Here is a 22,652-nt window from a genome sequence, read left to right as displayed (position 1 = left end):
TGCCTTGCCACTGTGGGTCACACTTGTGGCTGCAGGTGGACGGCACCTCACCAGCCAGGCCGGAGTTTCAGAGGTCACCTAGTGTACCCTGTTAGCGAACATTGGAACTTCGCCTCTGGGGAAAGACGAGTCTGCCTTGGCACAGCAGAGGAAGTCAGGTGGCTCTGTCTCCAGAGTGGCCTGTCCCCACCAGGCCTCTAGACAGCAGTCAGACAGGAGAATGTAGACAGAGCTCCCCTCCGCTGTCTCTAGCCATCTGTCTCTGTGCAGGTCTACAGCTTCAGATGCTGTTTTCTCATCTCTCTGCTGCAGAGAATGCTTAATCAGGGTCAATGATTTTTACATATATACATGGCCAGCACAGTGGCAGGCTCATTAGTACTGCTCAATAAAGCATTGGTTATTGCCTCCTCATCCTGGGTTCGGTATTCTACATGGCATCTGCTCCTCATAAGTATGTAACGCAGACCAGACGGAAGGAGGAACTTCGTATCTTGCTTTCCTTGAGTCACGTTTTCATTTCTGTGCTTCCCTGAGCCCTTTCTGCTTTTCTTCTCTCACCTCCTCTGCTGAAGGAGCCGGAGCCTTTCCCATGCTACCAAGACCCCTGATTAATTGACGTTGATCCGGTGGTTGGCTTTCTTCATTCAGTACTCATCAAAAGGCCTCCCCTGAAACCTGTCTGCTCTGTGAACGACTTCTTCCTGGACTCCTGAGCAATGTCTCAGGGTGTTCTGTTGTATTAGGAGAGATGAGCTGGAGACATGGACACACTGCTGAGAGAGATACTGGGTTGTCTTATTTGACTTGGCGGAAGCCTCAGACAGCCTGCAGCCTTCCATCTTTCTTTATGCACAAGAAAATAGGCTCAGATCACCTGTCTCCGTCCGTGTCACATGCATGTAACTTGGCCATCATCATGAGTGTCCAGACAGTAGGGCAGTGGTCTGGGAGAGCAGAGAGCTGTACTCATTTGGTCCCCATGTCCAGACAGCCATTGGTGCACGTCTGTCATCACTCATGTCCTGTCTGCACACTCATGCTTCCCAGATCTGCTTTGCTTATACCTATAGCTTGAGAATAAGTTCTAAGATGCTCCTGGGCATGAACACCGTATTGCTGCAGTTTGCCGCCCAGTCCCACTGTATGTGGAGTGCTAGCTAAGGTCCACAAGGACCAGATCAGAGAATGGGGACTGTCCAAACATGTCGCTTTAGGCCAGTGGTTCTCAACTTTCCTAATGCTGCGACCTTTTAATACAGGTCCTCATGTTTTGGTGACCCCCCAACCTTAAAATTATTTTCATTGCTACTTCATAACTGTAATTCTGCTACTGCTATGAGTTGTAAAGTAAAAATATCTGATATGCAGAATATCTGATATGTGACCCCTGTGGGGGTGGTGACCCACAGGTTGAGAACCACTGCTTTAAGTCGTAGTGATTCGGATGAGCCCCACAGAACCTGTTCTGCTCCAATGCCTGAGGTATGGGTACAGGTGGTTCTGAGACAAGATCAGCAGCACTGATCACAGACAGCCCAGATGTCTTCTGCAAAGGGCACCACATTCCCAGCAGCTGCATTAAGACCGCAGGTGTGAGAACAACATTTAAGAAAAACAGCAAAGCATCCATCCGTTATATGGGCTGAGCATCCCTAACTCAAAAATCCAAATCCCCAAACCCAAACTCCTCTAAATGCTAATCACTTCTGGTCTTGAGGGGACCTCAGCCTGCCTGCCCCCCTGGAAGTCTGTAACACAGCAAGCATTGTGGTTGTACAATTTTACTAATGCAACACACTTAGGTGATCGTAGGTTCATTCCAACTTGTACCCATTAAGGCACACTCAGAAATAGCTTTTCCCAGAGGGTACCAAGGGCCTTGTGCATGGGAAGTGCTGCTGGGAACATCTGGAGTCTCGGTGGCAGCATCCTAGCACTGGAAACATCCTTGCTTTTTGCTGATGGAAGTGTTTCCTTTACACCCACAGTATAAGAATGCCGGGGTGATTGAGCTGGAAGCATGTGTCAAGGCCGTGCGTGTCCTGGCTATTCAGAAGCGTGGCATGGAAGCTTCGGAGTTTCTGCAGAATGCTGTGTACATCAATCTCCGGCAGGTGAGCATGTGCCCGTCTGCCTCTGTGGCGGGTGATTTCAGGTCTCCTAGAAATGTGTCCCTCACGATCCAGCTCAGTGGTGATTGTCCAACATGATAAAAATGAAGGAGTCATAGCCCAAGAGCCAAATGTGTGTGATTGTGCGTATGCTCATCTTCTTCATCTCTGGGTATTGTATTTTCAAAATTGAGAATGCACCGCCCTCTCCCCACTTCTATTTGGAATCATAACCGTCGGCTCCCCGCCGGCTTTGCAACCTTGACCTGCTTCACAGCTCTCGCCTTTGTCGCTTGGGAAATGGCTTCCCGTTTGTAATGCTGGGCCTTTGGGTTTACAAAACACGGGGCTTGTATAGCTCCTGGCACCTCCCAAATGTTGGTTAAGCCTGAGCCCGAAGAGCAATGCTGAGGATTGAACCCAGGGCCTCCTGTGGGCTAGGCTTGCACTCTTCCATGGAGCCGCGGCCCCAGCCCTCGGAAAGGTATTTAATAAGATAGTCAGGAGAGCACTTAGTGGCGGATTGACAACATTGCTCCCCAACCTAGAGGCTGGGAGGCTGTTAGCTGTGTGCTGACAGGTGGAACGGATCTATAGGAAAGCCCAGGGGGCCAGGGCTCCGGCTGACGGCAGTTGGCCCAAGAGCACTGGGTAGACACCCTGTTAAAGGAGACCTGGAGAGAAGCAGCAGCCACCCTGCCCTCACTGAGTGGCAGCTTCCTAGTGAAGGCAGGTGTTGAATGTCATACGAATGACACACATCAGAGGAATAGGTGCCAACGGGAGCAGGTGGCCAAAGGACCTAGCCTAATGTGGTGGGAACCAGGGATGTTGGAGGTGGCCACTGAAGGCAGAATAGGAGATTGCCAGGAGCCTAGCTTTCACAGGAGCCATGATGGAAGCAGAGCCAGCAGCCACCAGGAAGTGGGGCAAGGAGGGCTAAGTCTCAGCAGGAGGGTACAGATGTTGGGGTCTACTCTAAGAGCAGAGCAGGGCAAGAGGGCAAGATCTGGGTGGCAGAGCGTGCAGCTTGAGGTAGCTGTGAGGCAAAAACCTGGTACTTTGATGTAGACGCTTCAGTTACCTGGGAAATGGCCTAAGACGAGATGTCAGTCTCTAGTAATGCTGAAATGTACTGTTTGACTTGGTTCTGCTCAGGGTTCAACACTGGGCCAAGCCGTGTGTGTGTGTGTGTGTGTGTGTGTGTGTGTGTGTGTGTGTGTGTGTGTGTGTGTATTATAATTACATTTATTTCATTTGTATTTATCTGTGCATGTGTGTGGACACGTGTGCCATAGCATGCATGTGGTCAGAGGAAAACTTGGATAGTGTGATCTCCTCTTCCCCCGTGTGGGTCCGGGGATTGAACTGTATTGTCAGACTTAGTGACAGCACCTTTACTGCTGAGCCATCCCACCTGCCTCCTAGGCTGGGTTTTTCAGAGATGCCGAGGCTACGGTTCTTGTAGAGGACCAGAGGGCAGGATGTCCCATGCCAGGCATACACAAGCTTTGTGAAATGTGACAGTTAAGACCTCAGTTAATACCTGAGCTGAGGGAAAGAGACCACCCAAGGGGCTGAAGAGTGGAGGTGGGGTGAACCCCACTGGCCTGGAGCATGGAGGGCAAGCAGGGGTCAAGGAGGTCTAAGTTTGCCAAAGGACAGTGAAGCAAGACACAGGGCAAGGGTACTCCGAGGGTAAGAGAGTGGGACCCTGGTATAAGCCACGCTTCAAAGTGAAGAGTGCTGGGCCTTGAAGTTGGTTTAGCCAGGTTTAGAGTAGATGGTCCTGTATCCCTCTACAGGTCTGAAGCGGGCTAGTGCTGTTGTTATCAGGCTTAGGGGTTCCAGGAAACAGCTTTGGGACACAGCAGACCTGGAAGGCCTGGGGAATGGAGTCTGTTAGGCTTAGCTGTTACTGGAGGACTGGGTGGCCGCCAGCCCTCCCAGCTCAGCTTTGCCTCTGAAGTTACCTTTACAGATTAAAGGTAGGGGATTTGGACACACTGCAAAACTGTTTTCACAGTTGGACACGTAGACACACATTTTAGAAAATAAAATGTTTTCACAGAAAACGTGTGGGCATTAATTTGGACTAGCTCTGCCGTTGCGGTGCTTGGCCTCAGGCAAGCACTAGAGGGCAGCAGTGCTCCGTGGTAAATGTGGCCCTGCGGCATAGGGCGGTTACCGGCCTTTCTTCTGCCCGAAGAGGAAGGCACTTTGCTGTATAGTTGACTCATCCTGATATTTGTCTGCTGGTAGAGCAGGCAGCAAAATAACGAGTTCTGGTGGCATTTTATAATCACGGAAAAAGAAGGGCCTGTAGCTTTTCTGAAATAGAACAAGCTTTTGGTTCTTGGTGGAGTGTGTTCCATTGTGGAACCGACAATGAATGAATGGCTTTGGTCAAATGTGGACATTTTGGAAGGAAGGGCGATGTGATCAGCACAAGTTCCTCTGTCTTTAAGAATCCCTGCATGGAGCTCAGAACTAGTGAATAATACATGGGGCTTTAGCTGTGCTGGGAAGGGTCTCCACAGAACAGATGCAGAGTCCCTGTGTTGTGGTAATTATCTGGCACTCCCAAATGACAGCCAGTAGCTGGCTCTGTACAGATCTGTGTGCTGGCCATGAAGTTTTACAGACAAATGACAAGGGTCAGATGAGAACAGAGGGGCTGGGACTTGAGTCCCCAGACCCAGGTTCAGTCAGTTTCCTCCCTGTGTGACTGGAGGAGTCACGAGCCCCCTCAGCCTGTTTTCTGTGGGATGCCAGTGGCCACCTCACTCTTTGTAAGTTGCAGATGCTGCAGGGATGCATACTTAGTGCTGCACACCCGCTGGGCACACCAGAATGGTTAGGAGTCTGCTCCTCACTGGCATCCATTCACAGACTGTTTTTTTTTTTTTTTTTGAAGTTTGAATCTATGTGTTCCTTGAGATTCTATGATCTAAATGTAGCCATCCATATCCTCAGAGGGGAGCTTAAAAAAAAGGGACAGTCTCACAGGCACCAAATAAGACATTGGCTTAGAGGTGAGGGGGTCTTTGGCTGGTGTGTTCATGCCGCCCCTCCCCTCACTGGGAGGGGCAGGAGCCAGACTAGACTCTGTGTGTGTGTGTGTGTGTGTGTGTGTGTGTGTGTGTGTGTATCTGTCTGTGTGTGTCTGTGTCTGTGCCTGCTTGCCTCCCTGCTGTTGAAGTCCAGTGAGCAGCGAACAGTCACGATCCACGCTGACTGAGCTGAGTGGTAGGGGAACCGATGCTGAACAATAAACCCAGAGGCAAATAATTCCCAAGTGAGTCAGTTCTACAGAAAAAAAAAAAAAAAAAAAAAAAAAAAAAGCGCGTGCGTCCACTGGATACCTTCTAGGGGGCTGCTCCGGATGCATGCATCCCGGGGATATAAGCACTGTTGCAATGCAGGAAAAGATGCACCGAAGGATATCGTCTTCGTAGGCTGCACGGACTGTTCCCCAAGCAGCTGCCTTGCAGGGCTTGCAGGCTTGCATCGGCACCGACAGCGTCCTCACCATTTGCAGCCAGTTTTCAAGATGGAGGAGAATCTGGAGGCGGAGGCGGACCCAGGCTCTTCTCACAAAGTCTCCCATTGTTATTTAAATCCCCCTCTCCGTGATTCCTAAAGGCGACCCTGCCTCCTGTGGCTCCCCTCACCCCCAACAACACAAGGAACCGAATACATTTTTGTTTGCAACCCAAAATGGCAGGTGACCTTAAGAGAAAGTGCAAGTAAGGAAGTGTTCTGGGGAAAAACTAGACCGGCATCTGACAGGTCACACAGAGGCACAGGGCCTTGACCTCTTTACATCTGAAAGTTCCGGAGAGATTGTGTGCCCTTTAAGAACATTTCGGTTTCTGAGACTTTGGAGGAGACTTGCAAGCTCTTTGTCTCTGGCTAATTTTCTCTCCAAAGCCGTTCTGGTTTTATGCAGGCTACTCTGTTCCGATGTAAGAACAGCCTCTTTGCATTTCTTTTTTGATGGGTTTCCTTAATGAAGCTGTTGCTAAGGAAACCCTGCAAGAGCCTGGTAGGCACAGGAGTGATTGCATCCCTAGTACTTCTGTTAGTGTGAGCTCCAAGTCAGATGGGCAGGAGAGTGGGGAAGGGGGAAGTGGGAGATCGGGGCTGAGCAGAGCGGAGAAGTCATGGCTCTTACAAGGAAACCATTGAATGAGGAGGAAAGGCTGCTAGATTCCTTACTGGAGAAGGAAAGGAGGGGAGAGAGCGAGAGCTGAGAAGTTTCTGGTCCAACAAGATTTTGGTATGTGGCTTGCCCCAGCGTCCTCAGGAGATCAGAAATCTGTGGGGACAGTCAGAGCAGTCCAGTCTCTTCAGAGTGAGAGGGCGGGCTGCAGAGACGGTCAGGTGGCCTTGGTGGACCCTCAGACAAGGCACCGCCTGCCGAGCTCAGTTTCAGAGCTCCACTGTGACCAGAAGAAGTGATAAAAGAAGGAAGTGACTAGTGTCACAAGAAAGGCAGGGACCTCTGAGCCCTGTAGGTGGCTGTAGTTTTTTTTAGCACAGGGATGAGAGGGTACTTCAGAATTCCTCTCTGGGGATGTGCAAGCCACCGTGTTCTCATAGGTTTGAGGAACTGTGGATTTCCCCCTCGCTGCTTTAGTAGTTAGGAACCTTAGCGCTGAGTCCACAGATCCCTTTAATAATTACACCCTCTATATATGGGTGGGTGTTTTTCTGATCAGACCTTCCCTTGGTTTCATTTTAACCATAATCTCATTTTCTCTGTGCCTGGATTTGTATCTTTTTGTTGTTACTGCACTGAAATTGTGTGTGTTGAAAAAAAAATTGATTTTAGATTCTTCTTCAGAGCAAGGCAGAATGTAAACAAATGCATAAACAGAGGGTGTCGCAGACACTCACTGCTCTGTCGACGGTCCAGGGTATTTACCTCAGGGGGTTAAAGCTGAGCTGAATGTTAAAACGGTGTCTTCAGTAGGAAGAGTTTGGTAATGCACACAGACTCTGGAGAAGGGCCGGGGCCTTATTCATCTCTCCCGTCAGTCACCGGGCAGGCGCAGGGCTTGTCAGAGACCAGACACTTACTAATCTCTGAGGCATGATTCATCGTGCTGCTGCTCCCTGGAGCGTTGGCACCACTCTGAGCGATGACAGCGGCGACCCTTGGTAGAGACTCAAGGCGTCCTATGTAGAGGTCCACAGCCTTTCTGCGTCTAACACTTCAAGGCCCTCCTGTGAGGGATGATTGTTTTTTTATTATTTCCCACTTGTTATGCGCAGCAGACTTGGTTTTTTATTTGGGAGCCCTTCAAGGCTCCTGGAAGATGGCTAGAGCGAGCGGTACGGCCAACGCTTGGCTGCCCACCGCCCAGAGCGTGGAGCCTGTCCTCCTCCGTCCGACTCGCTTGCCTGGCATGGGTTTGCAGGTTTGTCCTGATCATAGTGGAAGTCAGTACTTGGTTCCTTTCTGTGGCTAGATAGTGGCCACTCTGACTACAGGTCGGTTTTCTCCCTCGTGCCCTGGTGAACAGCCGGGGCTTCCCAACAAGTTTTTGACTGTTGAATGATAACTGCTGTGAACATTCACAAGCGGGTTTTGTGAAACCTGTTTTCACTCCTGGATGTACACTTAGGCCATATACCACTCTGTAGCTTTCTGAGGAACCGTTAGACTGCCATAGATTGCTACCAGCAGGATCCGAGGACTCCATTCTTCCCACCCCTTCCTCTCCTCCCATCCAGATGCATCTTTTGGCTGCAGCTACAGCCGTGGGAGGGAAGTGATGTCTGCCTCTGGCTTGGGTCTGCATTTCCCTCGTGCCCATTGTTGTGGGGCATCTTTTCCTGTGCTTACTGGCCGTCCACACATGGCTAGTACAGTCCTTTCCAGCTTTTGTCTGTCTTTGGAGGCAGGGATTGAGCTCAGAGTCTCCTGCACACAAACCCAAACTGTACCACCCACTTTTTTTGTTGTATGGGTGTAGGAGCTTGGTGTGATCTGGATGGTGCTTTCTTGTCAGGCTTCCGCTCTGCAGGGGTGTGCACCATTTTCCTGTTTTCCTTTTGCTTTTGAGAGATCGTGTTCTTGCTCTGTTGTGCAGGCTGGGCTTGAATTCCAGGGCTCCAGTGATAGGCACACTTTATCTTCCAAGTGGCTGAGACTCCAAGTGTTCACCATGGCTACTGCCCTTCCGTCCGTCCTCCCTCCCTCCCTCCCTCCCTCCCTCCCTCCCTCCCTCCCTCCCTTCCTCTTTCTTCCTCCTCTTCTTCTTCTTTGAAACAGGGTTTCTCTGTGTATCCCTGGCTGCCCTGGAACTCACTCTGTAGACCAGGCTGGCTTGAACTCACTGAGATCCACCTGCCTCTGCTGCCGGAGTGCTGGGATTAAAGGCGTGCGCCGCCACCACCGCCCAGCGCTACTGCCCTGTCTCGATGTCTTTCAAGGACGTGCATTTCTGCTTGTGATGAAGTTCGGCTTCTCTGTGTTTTAGCTCATATGCTTTTGGTGTGGTTCCAAAGAAATCACGGGACCCAAAGCTCCCCACTTTCTTTTTGGCAGGCTGTTTCTATGTAGCCCAGGCTGGTCTGGTACTTGCTATGTAGACGAGGCTAGCTTCAAATTCTGGGCAATCCTTCTGCTTGCTCCAGCCTCTCAAGTGCTGGGATTACAAGCATGTGACGCCATGCTTGACGTTTTATGGTAAATTTTAGTGTTGGAAGTATATCTTTTTAAACTTTGTTCTTTTTCAAGATTTTTCTGGCTATTCTGGGTCTCTTGCATTTCCATATGAAGTTTAGGATCAGCCTGCCAGTTTTTTTCCCCCAAGAAGTCAGAAGGGATTTGCTTGCAGATTTCATTGACTCTCTAGATGAATTTGGGGAGTTTAGCCATCTTAATCATCATAGAGGTGTGTGCCTGTAACCACGGCACTCTACAGGTCGTGGAGAGGAGGGCAGAGAGTTCAGAGCCAATCTGGTACATAGTGAGTCCCGGACTAGCCTAGGCTCCATAGTAAGACCCCAGCTCAACCTGCCTAACCTCCCTAAAAACCAAAACAAACAATATTGTCTTTTACTCCATGAGCAAATGTTTGTAATAAAGAACCAGTAAATCCTCTCCATTCTTTTTCTTTTCCTTTCCATCCCTCTTGCCTTCCTGCCTCCCCCCTTTTCTCTTCCATCTCCACCCTTTCTTCCCTTTCTTTCCTCCTCTCCTCCTTCCTTCCATCCTTTCTTCCTTCTTCCCAGCACTGGGCATTGAACCCTAGGCTTCACACACACCAGGCAAGAGCTCCACCCATGGGCTGCCGAGCTGCGTTCTCAGCCCATGGAAACATTTGGTAGTCGCCCTCCACGACTTAGCATTAACATTTCCGTTTTTAGTTTGATTTGTTGGTTTTGTTGAACTCATTTGCATTTTGCTTTGGTCACTTCCTGTTTTAATCTCACTGCTTGGGTTAGATGAGGTGTTCTAGAAATTTCCAGGGTCATTATTGTAGACAGTAGATTGTCTTCCCATTTTCCAAATTCACTGCTTTCTTAATTTGCTGTGTCTCGTCAGGGTTCTGTTTTATTTGGTGCTGTAACTTAAAAAAAACAAAGTTTTTTGTTGCTAGAGTTTTCCTGCCTGGCCCACAGTCAGGACAAATCTCTCTCACCTGCCAGTCCCACAGCCTCTCAGACCCGACCAAGTAAACACAGAGACTTATATTGCTTACAAACTGTATGGCCGTGGCAGGCTTCTTGCTAACTGTTCTCATAGCTTAAATTAATCCATTTCCATAAATCTATACCTTGCCACGTGGCTCATGGCTTACCGGCATCTTCACATGCTGCTTGTCATGGTGGTGGCTGGCAGTGTCTCCCTCCGCCTTCCTGTTTTCTCTGTTCTCCTCTCTGTTAGTCCTGCCTATACTTCCTGCCTGGCCACTGGCCAATCAGTGTTTTATTTATTGACCAATCAGAGCAATTTGACATCCAGACCATCCCACAGCAAAAGTTCATAAAGGTTAGTAAAGAATTCTTTATAAATTAAGTGTCTAAGTATCTCTCCATGCTGCCCACGTTGATTTCCAACTCTGGGGCTCAAGTGACTCTTCCGTTCCAGCTTTCTGGCCCCTTGCTGGGCCTACCTGCATGAGCCATTATGTCAGGCTAAGTGGAAGTTACGTGTAGTTTTGAATATATAGTCTTTTCTGTGTGATAGCTGCAGAGGTTGTGTAGAGGGCAGAATGTGTCTGTGTCTTGTAGACTGGAGGGTGTCCAGACTGTGTCCTTCCTGCCTTACGCATCCGCATCAGTATGGAGTGCTGTCACAGGCGATTTCAAAGCCCCTTCCTGTAATGCCTTGCTCTTCAGAGCTCTGTGAGTTCCTGCCGTTTTGCAGGTTGACAAGGGCCAAGCTGTTTTCTTTAGCATTCCTGGCTCACTCATTTAGTTGTAACCTGTGATTTTAAAAGTCTTTATCCACAGGGGCTGGAGAGATGGCCTGCTGTTAGGTGTTAGGGGTGCTGGCTGCTCTTGCACAGGATGAAAGTTCAGTTCCCAGTAACCGTATCTGGTGGGTTACGACCACCTGTAATTCCAGTTCCAGAGGATCTTCTTCTGGCTTCCATGGGCACCCGTATTCATGTGCACACACAAACACACACACACACACACACACACACACACACACACACACACACACACACCCCTCAGAGGATCTTATGCCTTCTTTTGGCTTCCATGGGCACTTGTATTCATGTATACACACAACACACACACACACATACACACACACACACACATACACACACACACACACACCCTCAAAAATGAAATAACCCCTTTGAGGTCTTGTAGAGGTCTCTGTTAACAGTTGTTCCCCATTGCCCTACATGGCTACATTATTTCATTTAGTCTTTCCAGCCACCAAAAAGTTAGACCGTCTTTCCTTTCTCAGAGGACAAGGCAAAATGGCGCAGCTGGTGGCTTGGATGGACTGTGGCTCAGACCTGCTAAGAGCACTGTGCTGCTCTCTGCCCGCCCCCCCCCCCCCCCAGAATGTTCTAACAATGCCACCGCTTTCCTTCCACTGCTGGAACAAAGTGGGGGTCAGCCCACTTTCCGGTGGGAAGTAGAGTGGTGAGTTGATACCGGAATGACCCATCTTATGACTAAGGCCTCTTTATCTCGAGTGTCTTTGAGATGCTTCTGCTGGAAATTTGCATAAGCATCTGGGCCCTGGACTCAGAGGTCGTGACTGTGCAGCCTGCTGAAAAATTAGGACAAAGATGTGCTGATTAATGCCCCCCTACAAGAGCGGGAGGTCAGAAATGAATGCGGGGACTTGATTGCATCTCAAGATTTTTGCCTAGGACCATTTCGCACTCCCCCAGATCCTTGAGCTGCCCACGTTAGCTCAGTGCAGCTTTGCCCCCGGCTCCCAGAACTTGTATTAACCAGAAGCTTCCCAGTCACTGGCAGCATGGCATTGGAAAACAGTTGTGCCCCGGCTTTCTCCACAAGGGAGCTTTTCTAGGGTCTGAAGTCATTTCAGTTCCATCCATGGGGAGTACTTCTCATTTCCTGTCACGTTGCATTCATATGGTATGAAGAACGAGAGGCTAGACCACCTGACTGTGTAGCCTTCTCTCTGCAGTAGGAGTGGGCCTCCCTGCATGGGAATCATGGTGGTCAGAGGTCAAGGTTTTGGGCCCCCTATTTGCTGTTATCTGCCGAAAGAGCCCCAGGCGACCATCATCAGCGTCTGTTGTCAGGTTCAGTATGCAGGATGTGCAAGTGAGGGTCTAGGGGTCTCCCAGCATGTGTTGGAGGTTTGCCTCTCTTTTATCTCTCTCTTTGTCCCCTGCCATGGCTGATAGTGGCACACTGGAGTCCTTCTGAAGCACGGCTGTGCCCCGTGCAGATTTAGTGTCCATGTATCACAGACCCGATCCAAACACTTCTTGAAGCATTCAGAGTATCATTGAGACCTAAGGTTTCTTAGACCAAGGACACCAATGCTAATCAAGAGTGAAGGAATTGATAGTGTGAGCTCTGTCCTATGACATGTCTCTGCTTATCAGAAGATTTTCCTAGGAAAGAAAATTGGCATCAGATTGGGAGAAAATATTCACCTAACATGTATAGCTAAGGACTTAGGGTTGGAACTCATGAAGATTGAGCCCAGCTCCATAGTAAGATGAATGGTCTAATTAAAAAACCTGCCAGGAGCTTTGAACAAATATCTCACAAAGGGAGATCCAAGTGTGGCCAGTAGTCACAGGGAAGGGTGCTCAGCGTCTGGTTATCAGGGGATGCAGAGTACCACCAGCAGGATGGCAAGAGCCAGAGCAGTACCTGTGACGTCAAACATCTGTGATCCAGCCGGGCACAGTGTGGTCCTCATGCGTGCGTCATCCCTGGGAGTGGGAACTGACGCTGCGGCTCTGGGAGAGTCTGGCTGCCCCAGGGTAGGGGGAAGGAGCTCAGAGAGGAATAACACCATGGGGCTGGAGGTCATGTATGAGAACATTATCAGGATAGCGTCAAGGAGATGGTGCAAGGGATTTAGGATGTATGCATATGTGCGAGTGTGTGTGTGTGTGTGTGTGTGTGTGTGTGTGTGTGTGTGTGTGTACAGCTGGGGAGCCCTGTGCCCCAGAGCCTCTGCACTCACTCAGCACTTGATGACCTTTGTCTGAAGTATTCACCACACAGGCGGTACTTATTTTGTTCCTCAGCGTCCTGGCTCATTGGAATCTTCCCTATGGGTTCTAAGCTGGGGAATCTCTCTGTTGTGAGGGCACAGGCCCAAGGGAGGGGCCCTTGCTTCCTACATTCCCTGTGGGCTCTCCATGGGTGCAGCGAGTGCTGGCAAGTGAAAAGACATGGCAGTGGCTTTGCTCTCTCTGGGTGGGTGTGGCTGGGACTGCTGGAGAGACTTGGCATGACTGGGAGGCATCGGGGCTGGGTTTTGTGTGCTGCAGGGCTCCTGAGCAGCCCACACAGTCCTGTCAGTTCCGTCAGGCTGCTCCAGCCAAACGCTGTAGACCTAGGGGTTCTGAACAATACGGGATGCTTTCCCAAGGTGTCTGGTGAGGGCTGCTGCCTGTGCCCATGTGCCTTGTCTCCCATGAGGCTGACTACCAAGGTCCAGCTATCAAAGTTTTGAAGTCCAGCAATCAAAGCCCCCTTTGGCTCACCTAATTAACATGCCCAATTAAAATTTAACATCTCATCCTAACACTGGGTTTCCCTTTGTTCTTTTATAAACCACCATTTGCCTGTGTGCCACATCTGTCTCCTCTCTATCCAGAGGCAGTCCTTTGTCCCCACTTCCGGGACAAATATCCCTTCCCCCTCTCCCTTGTTCCCTTCCCCTTCTCCCTCATCCTCTGTCTCCTGTCTTTGTCTCTAATTTGCTGCCACTTGTCCCTCTGTGGCAAGTAAATCTCCTTTGTGCTGGGAACTTGGTCTTGGGGTGTCCTGAGCCCATACCAATCCTTTCTCTTACAGCAACAGAAGTCACTCAAAGGCAGCTGCATCACTACGGCCCACCCCAGCACGGGTGACAGCTCACAAAAGCTGGGAGCTGGAGCACACTGCCTGGCCTGCACTTAGCTCAGTAGGTTGGAGAGTGTCCTTTCTAAGTGAGTCGGGTGGTTTAAACCGTTAGGGTCCACGAGAAGTCCCATGAAGACCACCAGACACATATGCAATCAACAAGAGCATTTAATTCTCCAGAGCAAAAATTCCAGCATGCTGAGGTCAGACTTTCTGACAAAGTGGAAAAATGGAGGTCCAGAGAGAAGCTCGCAGGCTCTTTTTAAGCATAGCCAGGGGAATTCCAGCTGTGGTTAAGTGTACTTTGAAGTGACTAGGTATAGACCCTACTGGTACAGGAATTATTTTATGATTGGCTCATGACATCAGAAACTGTGGTTGCTGTGTCAGGGGTCTGTCTGCTGTGTCAGGGGTCCATTTGACTGAAAATAGCAAGAGTAGTTCTTACTTGTGGCTGGGTAGGACCCTGATTGGCTACCAGACCGGACATACTTCCTGAGGGTCTGTTTGAAGTCAGACATAAGTCATGGGGTAATATGGGACAGAGGTCTTTGCCAACTGGCCCCTGGGGAAAAAAAAAACAAAGCAAAACAAAAACCGACCGGCTCCGTTAGGGTCAGTCCTGTTTTAAGAGAGGACGGCTGCTTCAAAACCTTTCATGTCTGGTGGTGACTCTCAGCTGCTTGATTGTTTACTCTGGCAGCTGGGTGGGGGTCTAGTGAATCTGGTCAGTTTCAGGGACTTCCTGAGACTATTTTGAGTAGTTTACCTTCTACCTTAAAGCTTCCCTGCAGGATAGAATGTTTCAATCTTGGAGGAAACTGCTACATAGCACCTTGTCTACAATGAAGTGGGTCTGGTTCTTCAATGTAAGCATATTTAAAAAAAAAAAAAGCCTGTGGTTTGTGGGCATCTAGTGGATGCTTATGACCAGAGTCATTATGGCCCCATCACCATTGAGATGGAAGAAGCGTGCTTATAAGCCAGGAGCTCTCAGGTCTAAGTTAGGTGCTGTTATCATCTTCTAATCACGTGATATGTTCTAAGAAGCTGAGCAAAGTCCCTTCTCCATCTCTTGCCATGATGGACTCTTGTTCCTTTTATGAAGGATGCTTCATGCATTGTGTGACAACCCCCTCATGCCAGAGAACCTGGGTCTTCTTAGCAAAAGGCTAGATGTGTTTGGAGCCATGGCTCATGGAAGGTCTTGGGGTGTTCACAGGGGTCCCGCAGAACCTCAAGTTCCAGGTGCATTATTCTTCTTGTCTTTTCTCTGTGTTTCAGCTTTCGGAAGAAGAGAAAATCCAGCGCTACAGCATCCTGTCTGAGCTCTACGAACTGATTGGCTTCCACCGGAAGTCAGCATTCTTTAAGCGCGTGGCTGCCATGCAATGCGTGGCCCCTAGCATCACAGAGCCTGGCTGGAGGGCCTGTTACAAGCTCCTTCTGGAGACACTGCCTGGTTACAGTCTGTCGCTAGACCCCAAGGACTTCAACAAAGGTACTGATGACCTGGGGCTGGGGTGGAAGTTGCTTTGTTTCAATTCATTTGGGCATCTGTTGAGTGTTGTGGGACTGTAGTGGGCACCTGTGGTTCAAAGGTGGCCAAGCCCTTTCCTACACAGCCACTCATAACAGTGGTGTCACAACAGGAAGTCCTGGAGCACATCATGTGGCTTTGTTTTTGCATCTTTGTTAGTGGAGGTCAGAAATTGCCCTTGTCTGTCACCAACACAATGCTTGAAGTCCTAATGTTTTTACTTATCCCATGAAATTTTGTTAGGTTAGCAAGATCAATGTACTTTTCCAGAATAAATATACTTGGATGCATGTGTATGCACACAGCTATGCATTTGTGGAAGATTCTGATTCTGTAATAGTGATAAATATGAAAACATAGTGTAACATGAAATACAGTGCTCAGTTAGTCAAAGTCTTAATTCGTCAGAGACAAATTCCTTCTCTTGATTACTGCTTCAGATGGGGACCCAGGGCTAGTGATGATGTGGCCTTTCAATAGGAGAGAACTGACTTGTCCTTCTGCTGGGGTGCAGCTGGATCCCCGGCGCTCCCACTCCCAATCACAAATCACTTTCTTCTCCATCCACCCGATGACTGGTGTTCAGACGTCACCCTCCCCAGACTCTTTAGTCCCAGCCTTCCCAGGCAGCTCTTCACATTGACACCTCCATCCCCAGCAGATCAGAGTCTTTAGAAGGGAGTTGCTTGGCTCAGAGATGAGGCACACTGTTCTGTGAAGGGCAGCGTGGTAAGCCTTCAAGGCCTTGTGGGCCACAGTCTCTGTTGTCTGGAGTGGCATGAAAGTAGCACAGGTCATGTGCAAATCAATAGGACTTCATGGGCAAGTGTAGGTGGTAGGAATTCATGGGTAAGTGTCGGTGGTAGGGGCAGGTATAGTAGCTTATACCTGAAATCCCAGCACTGGAGGGGGCCAAGGCAGAAGGTATGGGAATAAATTTGAGGGCAGTCTGGCCTACAGAGTGAGGTCCTGTGGCAAAACAAACCATACAGTCCCTGCCTGAGCTTCCCTCCCCGTAGGGGCAAGGTGAGCAGGCAGAGGTCTGCTGGGCAGCTTTCCATTCACGTGACCTGCTGGTGGTGTCCTTTTATGTTAGGCTCACAGAAGATCTTGCCTCTCCTGTGACCTTGCTAGCCAGGTCTCCTCCATCCTGCACCCCTTCTGAGGGTTATTTATTAACCGTGGACCTTGACATTTGTCTGCGTTCAGTACCGTCACTGACTGTGATTCACTCTAGACAGTGTCTTATTTATTTAACTTTTTGAGACAAGGTCTCATGATGTAACTCAGGCTGGCCTTGAACTTACTAGCAGAGGATGGCCTGGAACCCTCAGTCCTCCTGCCATGGCCTCCCAATCGGTAGCTGTACAGGCACATGCCACCACACTGCTGTGTGGTATTACTTTGAAGTCGATTTTGTCCTTGACTTTAAAAATACACTTTTGAGCTAATTTATTTATTATGTGTGTGTGTGTGTGAGAGCACTATGGTGTGCGTGCAGAGGTCAGAGGGCAAGATGGAGGAGTTATTTCTCTCCTGTCACACAGGTTTCGGAGATAGAGCTCAGGTCATCGGGCTTGGTGGCGAATGCTCGGCCTGCTGAGCCGTCTTGCTGGGCCCTGCCCCTTACTTTCATCTTAGCTCTGAGGGTTGTGTGCAGGGCTCAAGAGGAGGGTCTGGGACCCTTTCCAGAAGGTCTTAGACTCTGCAGACATGTTATGGCCCTTGCTCCTGAACAGAGGACACCTCTACAGTGATACCTACTCTCTTCATGCGCTGGAAGAGCTGGACTGGAGAGAGGAGGGCAGCAGACCGCAGGCAGGATGGTTATGCAGAGCCCACGATGGCCCCGCGATGGTCACTTTGCTGTGAGTTGGAATGGACACGTGGGTGCTCTCAGCTGCTGTCAGCCCTCTGTTGCATGTGGATTCCTTCAGCCAGGTTCTTCCTCCAGTCCCCATGTAATTGATTGACTGATCTAGTGTGGTTTTCTGGTTAAAGCTCCCATCTATTCTGTCACTTCGTCCCTCCAAGAGATAGGGTGGGACCCAAGGTTTGTTGAGCACCTGTTGTGTGATTGGCATTCCTGAGGGGAAGTGGGCCTGCAGACCTATGTGACAGATCCTGGGTGTCAGAGCTGGTCTCTGTCTTTCTAAGCCTCCTGGGCTGCCCTCCTAGAAGCTGTTCTGGTCTCTGAGGCCCTCTGTTAGCTTCTTGGGCTCTCTCCATTGTCTGAATAGTTCTGCTGCAGCTGTCACTACAGCACCCCCCTTGTCCCGCCCCTTAGCTCTCAGAGCACTGCTGAGACCATGCAGCACTTCCTTGGCAGAACGCCACATGGAACCCGGGGACACCAGGTGCTCAAAACCTCCAAATGGGGTGACCGTTGCAGGCCACTGTGGGCTCTGCATAATCATCCCCCATCCGCCCTCTGCTACCCTCCTCCAGTCCAGCTCTCCAGCACTCCGAAGATGGTGGGGGTGCCATTCTAGGGGCTTCCCTCCCTTGTTTCAGGAGCAAGGACAATACATCAGTGGCAGGAGCAGACTCTGGATGCCAGGGGCTTGGGCAGGTGTGTCTGAGAGTCCCTTGAACACAGAGAAGGCTGCTCTTGTCTGTCCAGAGGATGGGGAAGCCCCTGCTTTGTGTTGACCCTGCAGGAGCCCTGGTGGTTGTGGATAAAGAAAGGAGGAAGTATTCAGTGGGCCTGAATCAGGGCAGAGGTCAGTAGAGGAAAGTGGAATGAGAAGGGGCAATGATGAGTGAGGAAGGAATTGTAGGACTTTTGGGAGCCAAGGTCAGACTGAGTGGGATGAAGATTTTGGCATCTAAATGAGCCTGGGCTTGGTCCTTGTGGTTGTTAATGTTTTTACGAGACTTACCTGAGAATCAATCTGAAAATGGGCGGAGCAGGAAAGGGATGGCACGATTCTCCAGGGAGCATGGCTCTTGCGTTCTCATAGGTATGCATTGACCGAGCACCCAGATTCTAGGAATCGGTGACTAGGACAGCCATTCCCGAATTCCTGGCCTCTTTGTAGCCACCTCGACAGCCCACTTAGCCCTTTACTCCTCTTTGGAAGAGAAATGTAGAGAAGAACGCACCCTCTCCACACTCGGCATTCCCCACTTGCTTTTCCTGGAGCAGGCATGTGGAAGGGATACGACAGACTGGGATGGTGTCTGACCAGCCTCAGCATGCCTCCAACACCAGCATGAGCTCTCCAGTCCTCTTGCCAGAGTGACCTGCAGCTTTTGCAAAGGCACACCTAGTTGCTGTGTGGTGACTCCGGTATGGCCTGGAGTGGCTCCTGCTGCTTAGAGCCCTCTGCTGTGTTTGGTGTGTGGTTTTGTAGTGAGAGGATGGGTTATTGTTAGGTCTCCTTCACCAACAGCAGCTCTGAAAGTGAGTCTTCTTAATTAAAAAATTATAATTATGTATTCAGTTGTGTGTGTGTGTGTGTGTGTGTGTGCGTGTGCATGCCACAGCTTGCATGTGGAGGTCAGAGGTTGACTTGCAGGAGTCAATTCTCTCCTTCCACTCTGTGGGTCTAGGGAATCAAGCTTAGGTCATCAGCCTTGGCAGCAAACTTCCTCTCCTGCTGAGCGATCCCATTGGCCCTTCTCTTCTTCCTTCTTAAAATATATATATATATAAAATTTTCTTTCTATCAATTCACTTCCTTCTGTATGATTTCGTTTTATTTGAAAACTAGAAAACAATGTGCTGTTGAGATTGTCTCAGTAGTTAAAAACACTCGCCGCTCTTGCAGAAGACCTGGGTTTGGTTTTTAGCTCCTACGTGGTGGCTCACAGTCATCTGTAACTCTATTTCCAGGGGATCCTCCACCCCCCTCCAGCCTCTGTGGGCATGAGGCACACATGTAGTGCACTTTCATACATGCAGGCAAACACTTTACATACATAAAAAAGGAAACCGTAACAAAATTATTTTTAAAAGAGTTTCTGATCCACAGAAAAATTGACCATACAGTGCAGAATTCTGGGACCCCCCTTTCTCCATAGACACATGGCCTTCCCTGCCAGCCAACCTTCCCCATCCGATGGAGCATCTGCTACAGCCAATGAACCAACATAGCATATCCCTACCCTAAGTCCACAGCTCACATCAGGGCTCACTCTTGGTGCCGGACAGTCTTTGGGGTTTGACCAATGTGTGATGACTGGATCCCTCACTGTGGGCAAACAAAATAGTTGCATCCCCCTAAAGATCCGCTGCCGTCTGTTCACCCCAGGCCCCTGCAGCCACACAGCCTTTCGTAATCTCCACCCTTTTCCTTTTTCTAGAATGGCATCAGGCATGTGGACACTCACCCCACAAATCCTGGTTGTTGCTGGGCGGTGGTGGCGCACGCCTTTAATCCCAGCACTCGGGAGGCAGAGCCAGGCGGATCTCTGTGAGTTCGAGGCCAGCCTGGTCTCCAAAGCGAGTTCCAGGAAAGGCGCAAAGCTACACAGAGAAACCCTGTCTCGAAAAACCAAAAAAAAAAAAAAAAAAAAAAACCCTGGCTGTTTGCAAGGTTGACGCTCATGAACAAGGCAGCCATAAACAGCCACGTGAAGGTTTTGTGTGAATGCAGTGTTCCAGCTCCACTGGGCCAATGTCCAGAAGCACAGTGGCTGTGTCATATGGCAAAAGTATGTGCAGTTTTGTAAGTGACTGACAAACTGTCTTCCCAAGTGGCTGTCCCATTTTTCACTCTGAAAGATGGTGGGTGACCGTTACCTCTGCTCCGTGTCCTGGCCAGCATTTGGTACTGTCCGTGTTCTGCACTAAGGTGTGCGGTGGGATCTTGTTATCTAGTGCGTATAGTGAGCATTTCTTCCTATGCTTCTCTGAATGTCTTCTCTGGTTTTGAAAACCAGGTTCTTTGTTCTCTGCTTCTATAATATGCATAATAGTTCTTTAGCAGTGTCTTTGACAAATATTTTCTCCCAGCGTGGGTCTTGTTTTCTCATTCTCTTGGCAGCTTATCTGCAAAACAGCAGTTTTCAATTTTAATGGCATCTACTTCTTCAGCTCTTTCTCTCATGGATGGTGATTTTGGAGCTGTATCTAAAATTCTATTACTCTACCAAATGTGTCCTACAGTTTTCATTGATCAGCTTGTAGGGGAAAATTTTATAGAGCCCCAAGAAGTTCCATAACCACATAGATCCTTCTAGAGAGGTTTTTGTTTTATTGGAGGTCCATTTTGGTGTACTATTTGTGAAGTCCACAGTTAGCACCTTGGTTTAATGCCCGGTTGGTGGCCATCCTGTGTCCTGGCTGGTCTGCCGGAAGGCCCGCCTTTGCTCTGCTGGGCCACTGTGCTCCTTTGTAAGAGCTGTGTTGACTGTACTTACGTGGGCGGATTTCTGCATTCTCTTTTCTCTGCTATCAATTATTTTGTTTGTCCGTTTGCCAAAACCCCACTGCCTTGATTACTGTAGCTTTATACTAAGTATTGTAGTCAGGAATATTTTTATTTATTAAAAAACATTGCTCTTTTTGTGTATTACAGAAAAGTAGTTGTTCAAAAGTGGTTGTTCATATTAAAGTGCTATTTCCTGTTGTTTTTGTGGTATTTACAGCAGCTGACACACAGAGTGATGGTCTGTGCAGGGCCCCTGAGCTGTGATTGCCTGGCTTGTGCTCACTTCAGGGCTGAGTGAGGCTGCCTTGTCTCCAGCCTCGCTAGGCCTCACGCCTGTGGGTGCATATGCCCACAACACCTGTCTGATCCACGTCAAGGCAGGCGGTGGCCTCTTGGTAATACTTTCACATGACTAACCTGTTTCCGACAGCTCAGTGAGAGATACTGTGAGCACCATGGGACATATGAAAGGATGGAAACCCAGGATGCCATTACTGACGGCGTGACCTTGGCCAGGTTGCCCCATGGCCTGTGTCTGTGTGTCTGCAGCCTGGGGACAGCAGTTGATGGAAGGGTTAGATCCCCCATGTAGGGTGCTGAGGACAGTCCTCAGCATGCTGTCAGTGTCAGGTGGAGTTTTCTGTCCTTTCCCAAGGATGACACAGAGCGGGTATGAAAAGATGGATTGAGTATTGAGAGCCTTTAAGGCCAGCATCCCGTTGAGCAGAAGTCCATTGCTAGTGTGGCCCTCCTGTGGGCTTGATGGTGTTGATTGGAGTTTAGGCCGAGGCGTCTGGACAGTCAAGGCTTAGAGTTACTGGCAGAAGAAGAAAATGAAAGGTCCTCGAGTTTGAGAAATGGGGAGCAGAGTGTCCAGGCTGATTTTGCTGTATTCTGGAGGGATTTGATGGGCTAAGGGTAGAACCTGTACAGAGAGGAAAGAGTTTTTGGAGCACCCAGTGATCACTTTGGAGACGGGGGAGGGTGATTTTAAGATGTTGAGACGTGCCCCGTGATTGGAAATATCATTTGATGTGCTTTCAGGGGACTCTGGGTGAGACTGAAGAGTCTTTTCTGTTACTTTTCTTCGAGTCTTTGAACTTTACTCCAGGCTGGCTTCAGGCTAAAAGCAGTTGGACTTTATGCAAAGGCACACTTAGAGTTGTCTTAGGTTTGTCTTTCTGCACAGGGCCTAGCTGAGAACAGTATGAAGTCCCTTTCCCATGGATGCACCGACCTCTTCCTCACCTGCCAGGCTTCCCAGTCACCCTCCAGCATCTAGCTGGATGCTGTTTCTTCTGAGACTGCCGTGTTGCTTCTGCCGAGATGGAATTCCTTTGTTTCTCTGTCCTCTGAACACCTGCTGTTCCTCCTCGGGCACTTGTTGTGATTTTTGTAAGCACACTTAAAAACCGTCTGGGTGGATTACCCAACACCACATCGCCAGCTCCTGCAGGCCTCACAGTGCTGGCCCTTTGTCCTGTGTGTCCTGTTGGTGGTGTCCATGCGAACACCTGTGATAAAGGGCTGGACCCAGCCAGCAGCCATCCCAGTGCCTGTGGCCAGTTACTGACTTTGTTCCTTGCTCTTTGCTTGCAAGTCTTAAGAGTGGAGCATATTTCTTTTGAAAAATTCAAGCGATTCTGTCCTTTTTACTTGGACTTTTTGTTTTGTGGAGGTGGGTGGGTGGGTGGGGGGAGCATTTGCCATTATTCCATGAAAGAAATGAGGTCCAATAGAGTGAAATGGTAAATGTCAGCCAGCTGCATTTCTAGACAATCAGAACCACTTTAAGTCCCACCTCTGCTTCAAACGTTTCTCAGAGAATTAAATGGGAATCTACCAAAACCCGATAGTTGTGAATAAAAGCTAGGCTGTCGGATCTCTCAGGTCCAGAAATGTCTTCTGTCTCATTTGCGAGGTGAGTGTTTTTCCAGCAGGCTTCCGAGGCTGGAGTTAGGACCCAGCTCATGTGCTCTGTGGATTTGCTGGCTTAGGGAACCACATCTTCTGTCTTAATCTTGTTTGTGCTGCCGTGGGAGAAGATTTCTCTGTTTTGCTTTTTGCTCA

The 22,652-nt window shown here is 49.4% G+C and overlaps 1 protein-coding gene across 4 annotated transcripts in view; it reads left to right on the top strand.

The window, feature by feature from the left end:
• Window positions 1-22,652, top strand: part of Trappc9 (trafficking protein particle complex subunit 9) — a 479,962-nt gene that overhangs the window by 27,057 nt on the left and 430,253 nt on the right. For all 4 annotated transcript variants that reach the window (XM_052747955.1, XM_052747953.1, XM_052747954.1 and 1 more), the window contains 2 exons: window positions 1,992-2,117; window positions 14,949-15,165. In XM_052747955.1, coding sequence (XP_052603915.1) covers window positions 1,992-2,117; window positions 14,949-15,165 — 343 coding nt within the window. The remainder of the gene's footprint in view (window positions 1-1,991; window positions 2,118-14,948; window positions 15,166-22,652) is intronic.

This window comes from Peromyscus californicus, unplaced genomic scaffold (assembly GCF_007827085.1).
Source record: "Peromyscus californicus insignis strain IS unplaced genomic scaffold, ASM782708v3 Scaffold_20__1_contigs__length_68692818, whole genome shotgun sequence".
NCBI lineage: Eukaryota > Metazoa > Chordata > Mammalia > Rodentia > Cricetidae > Peromyscus > Peromyscus californicus.
Note: the sequence above shows the minus strand (reverse complement) of the source record. Positions and strands in the feature narration are given on the sequence as shown.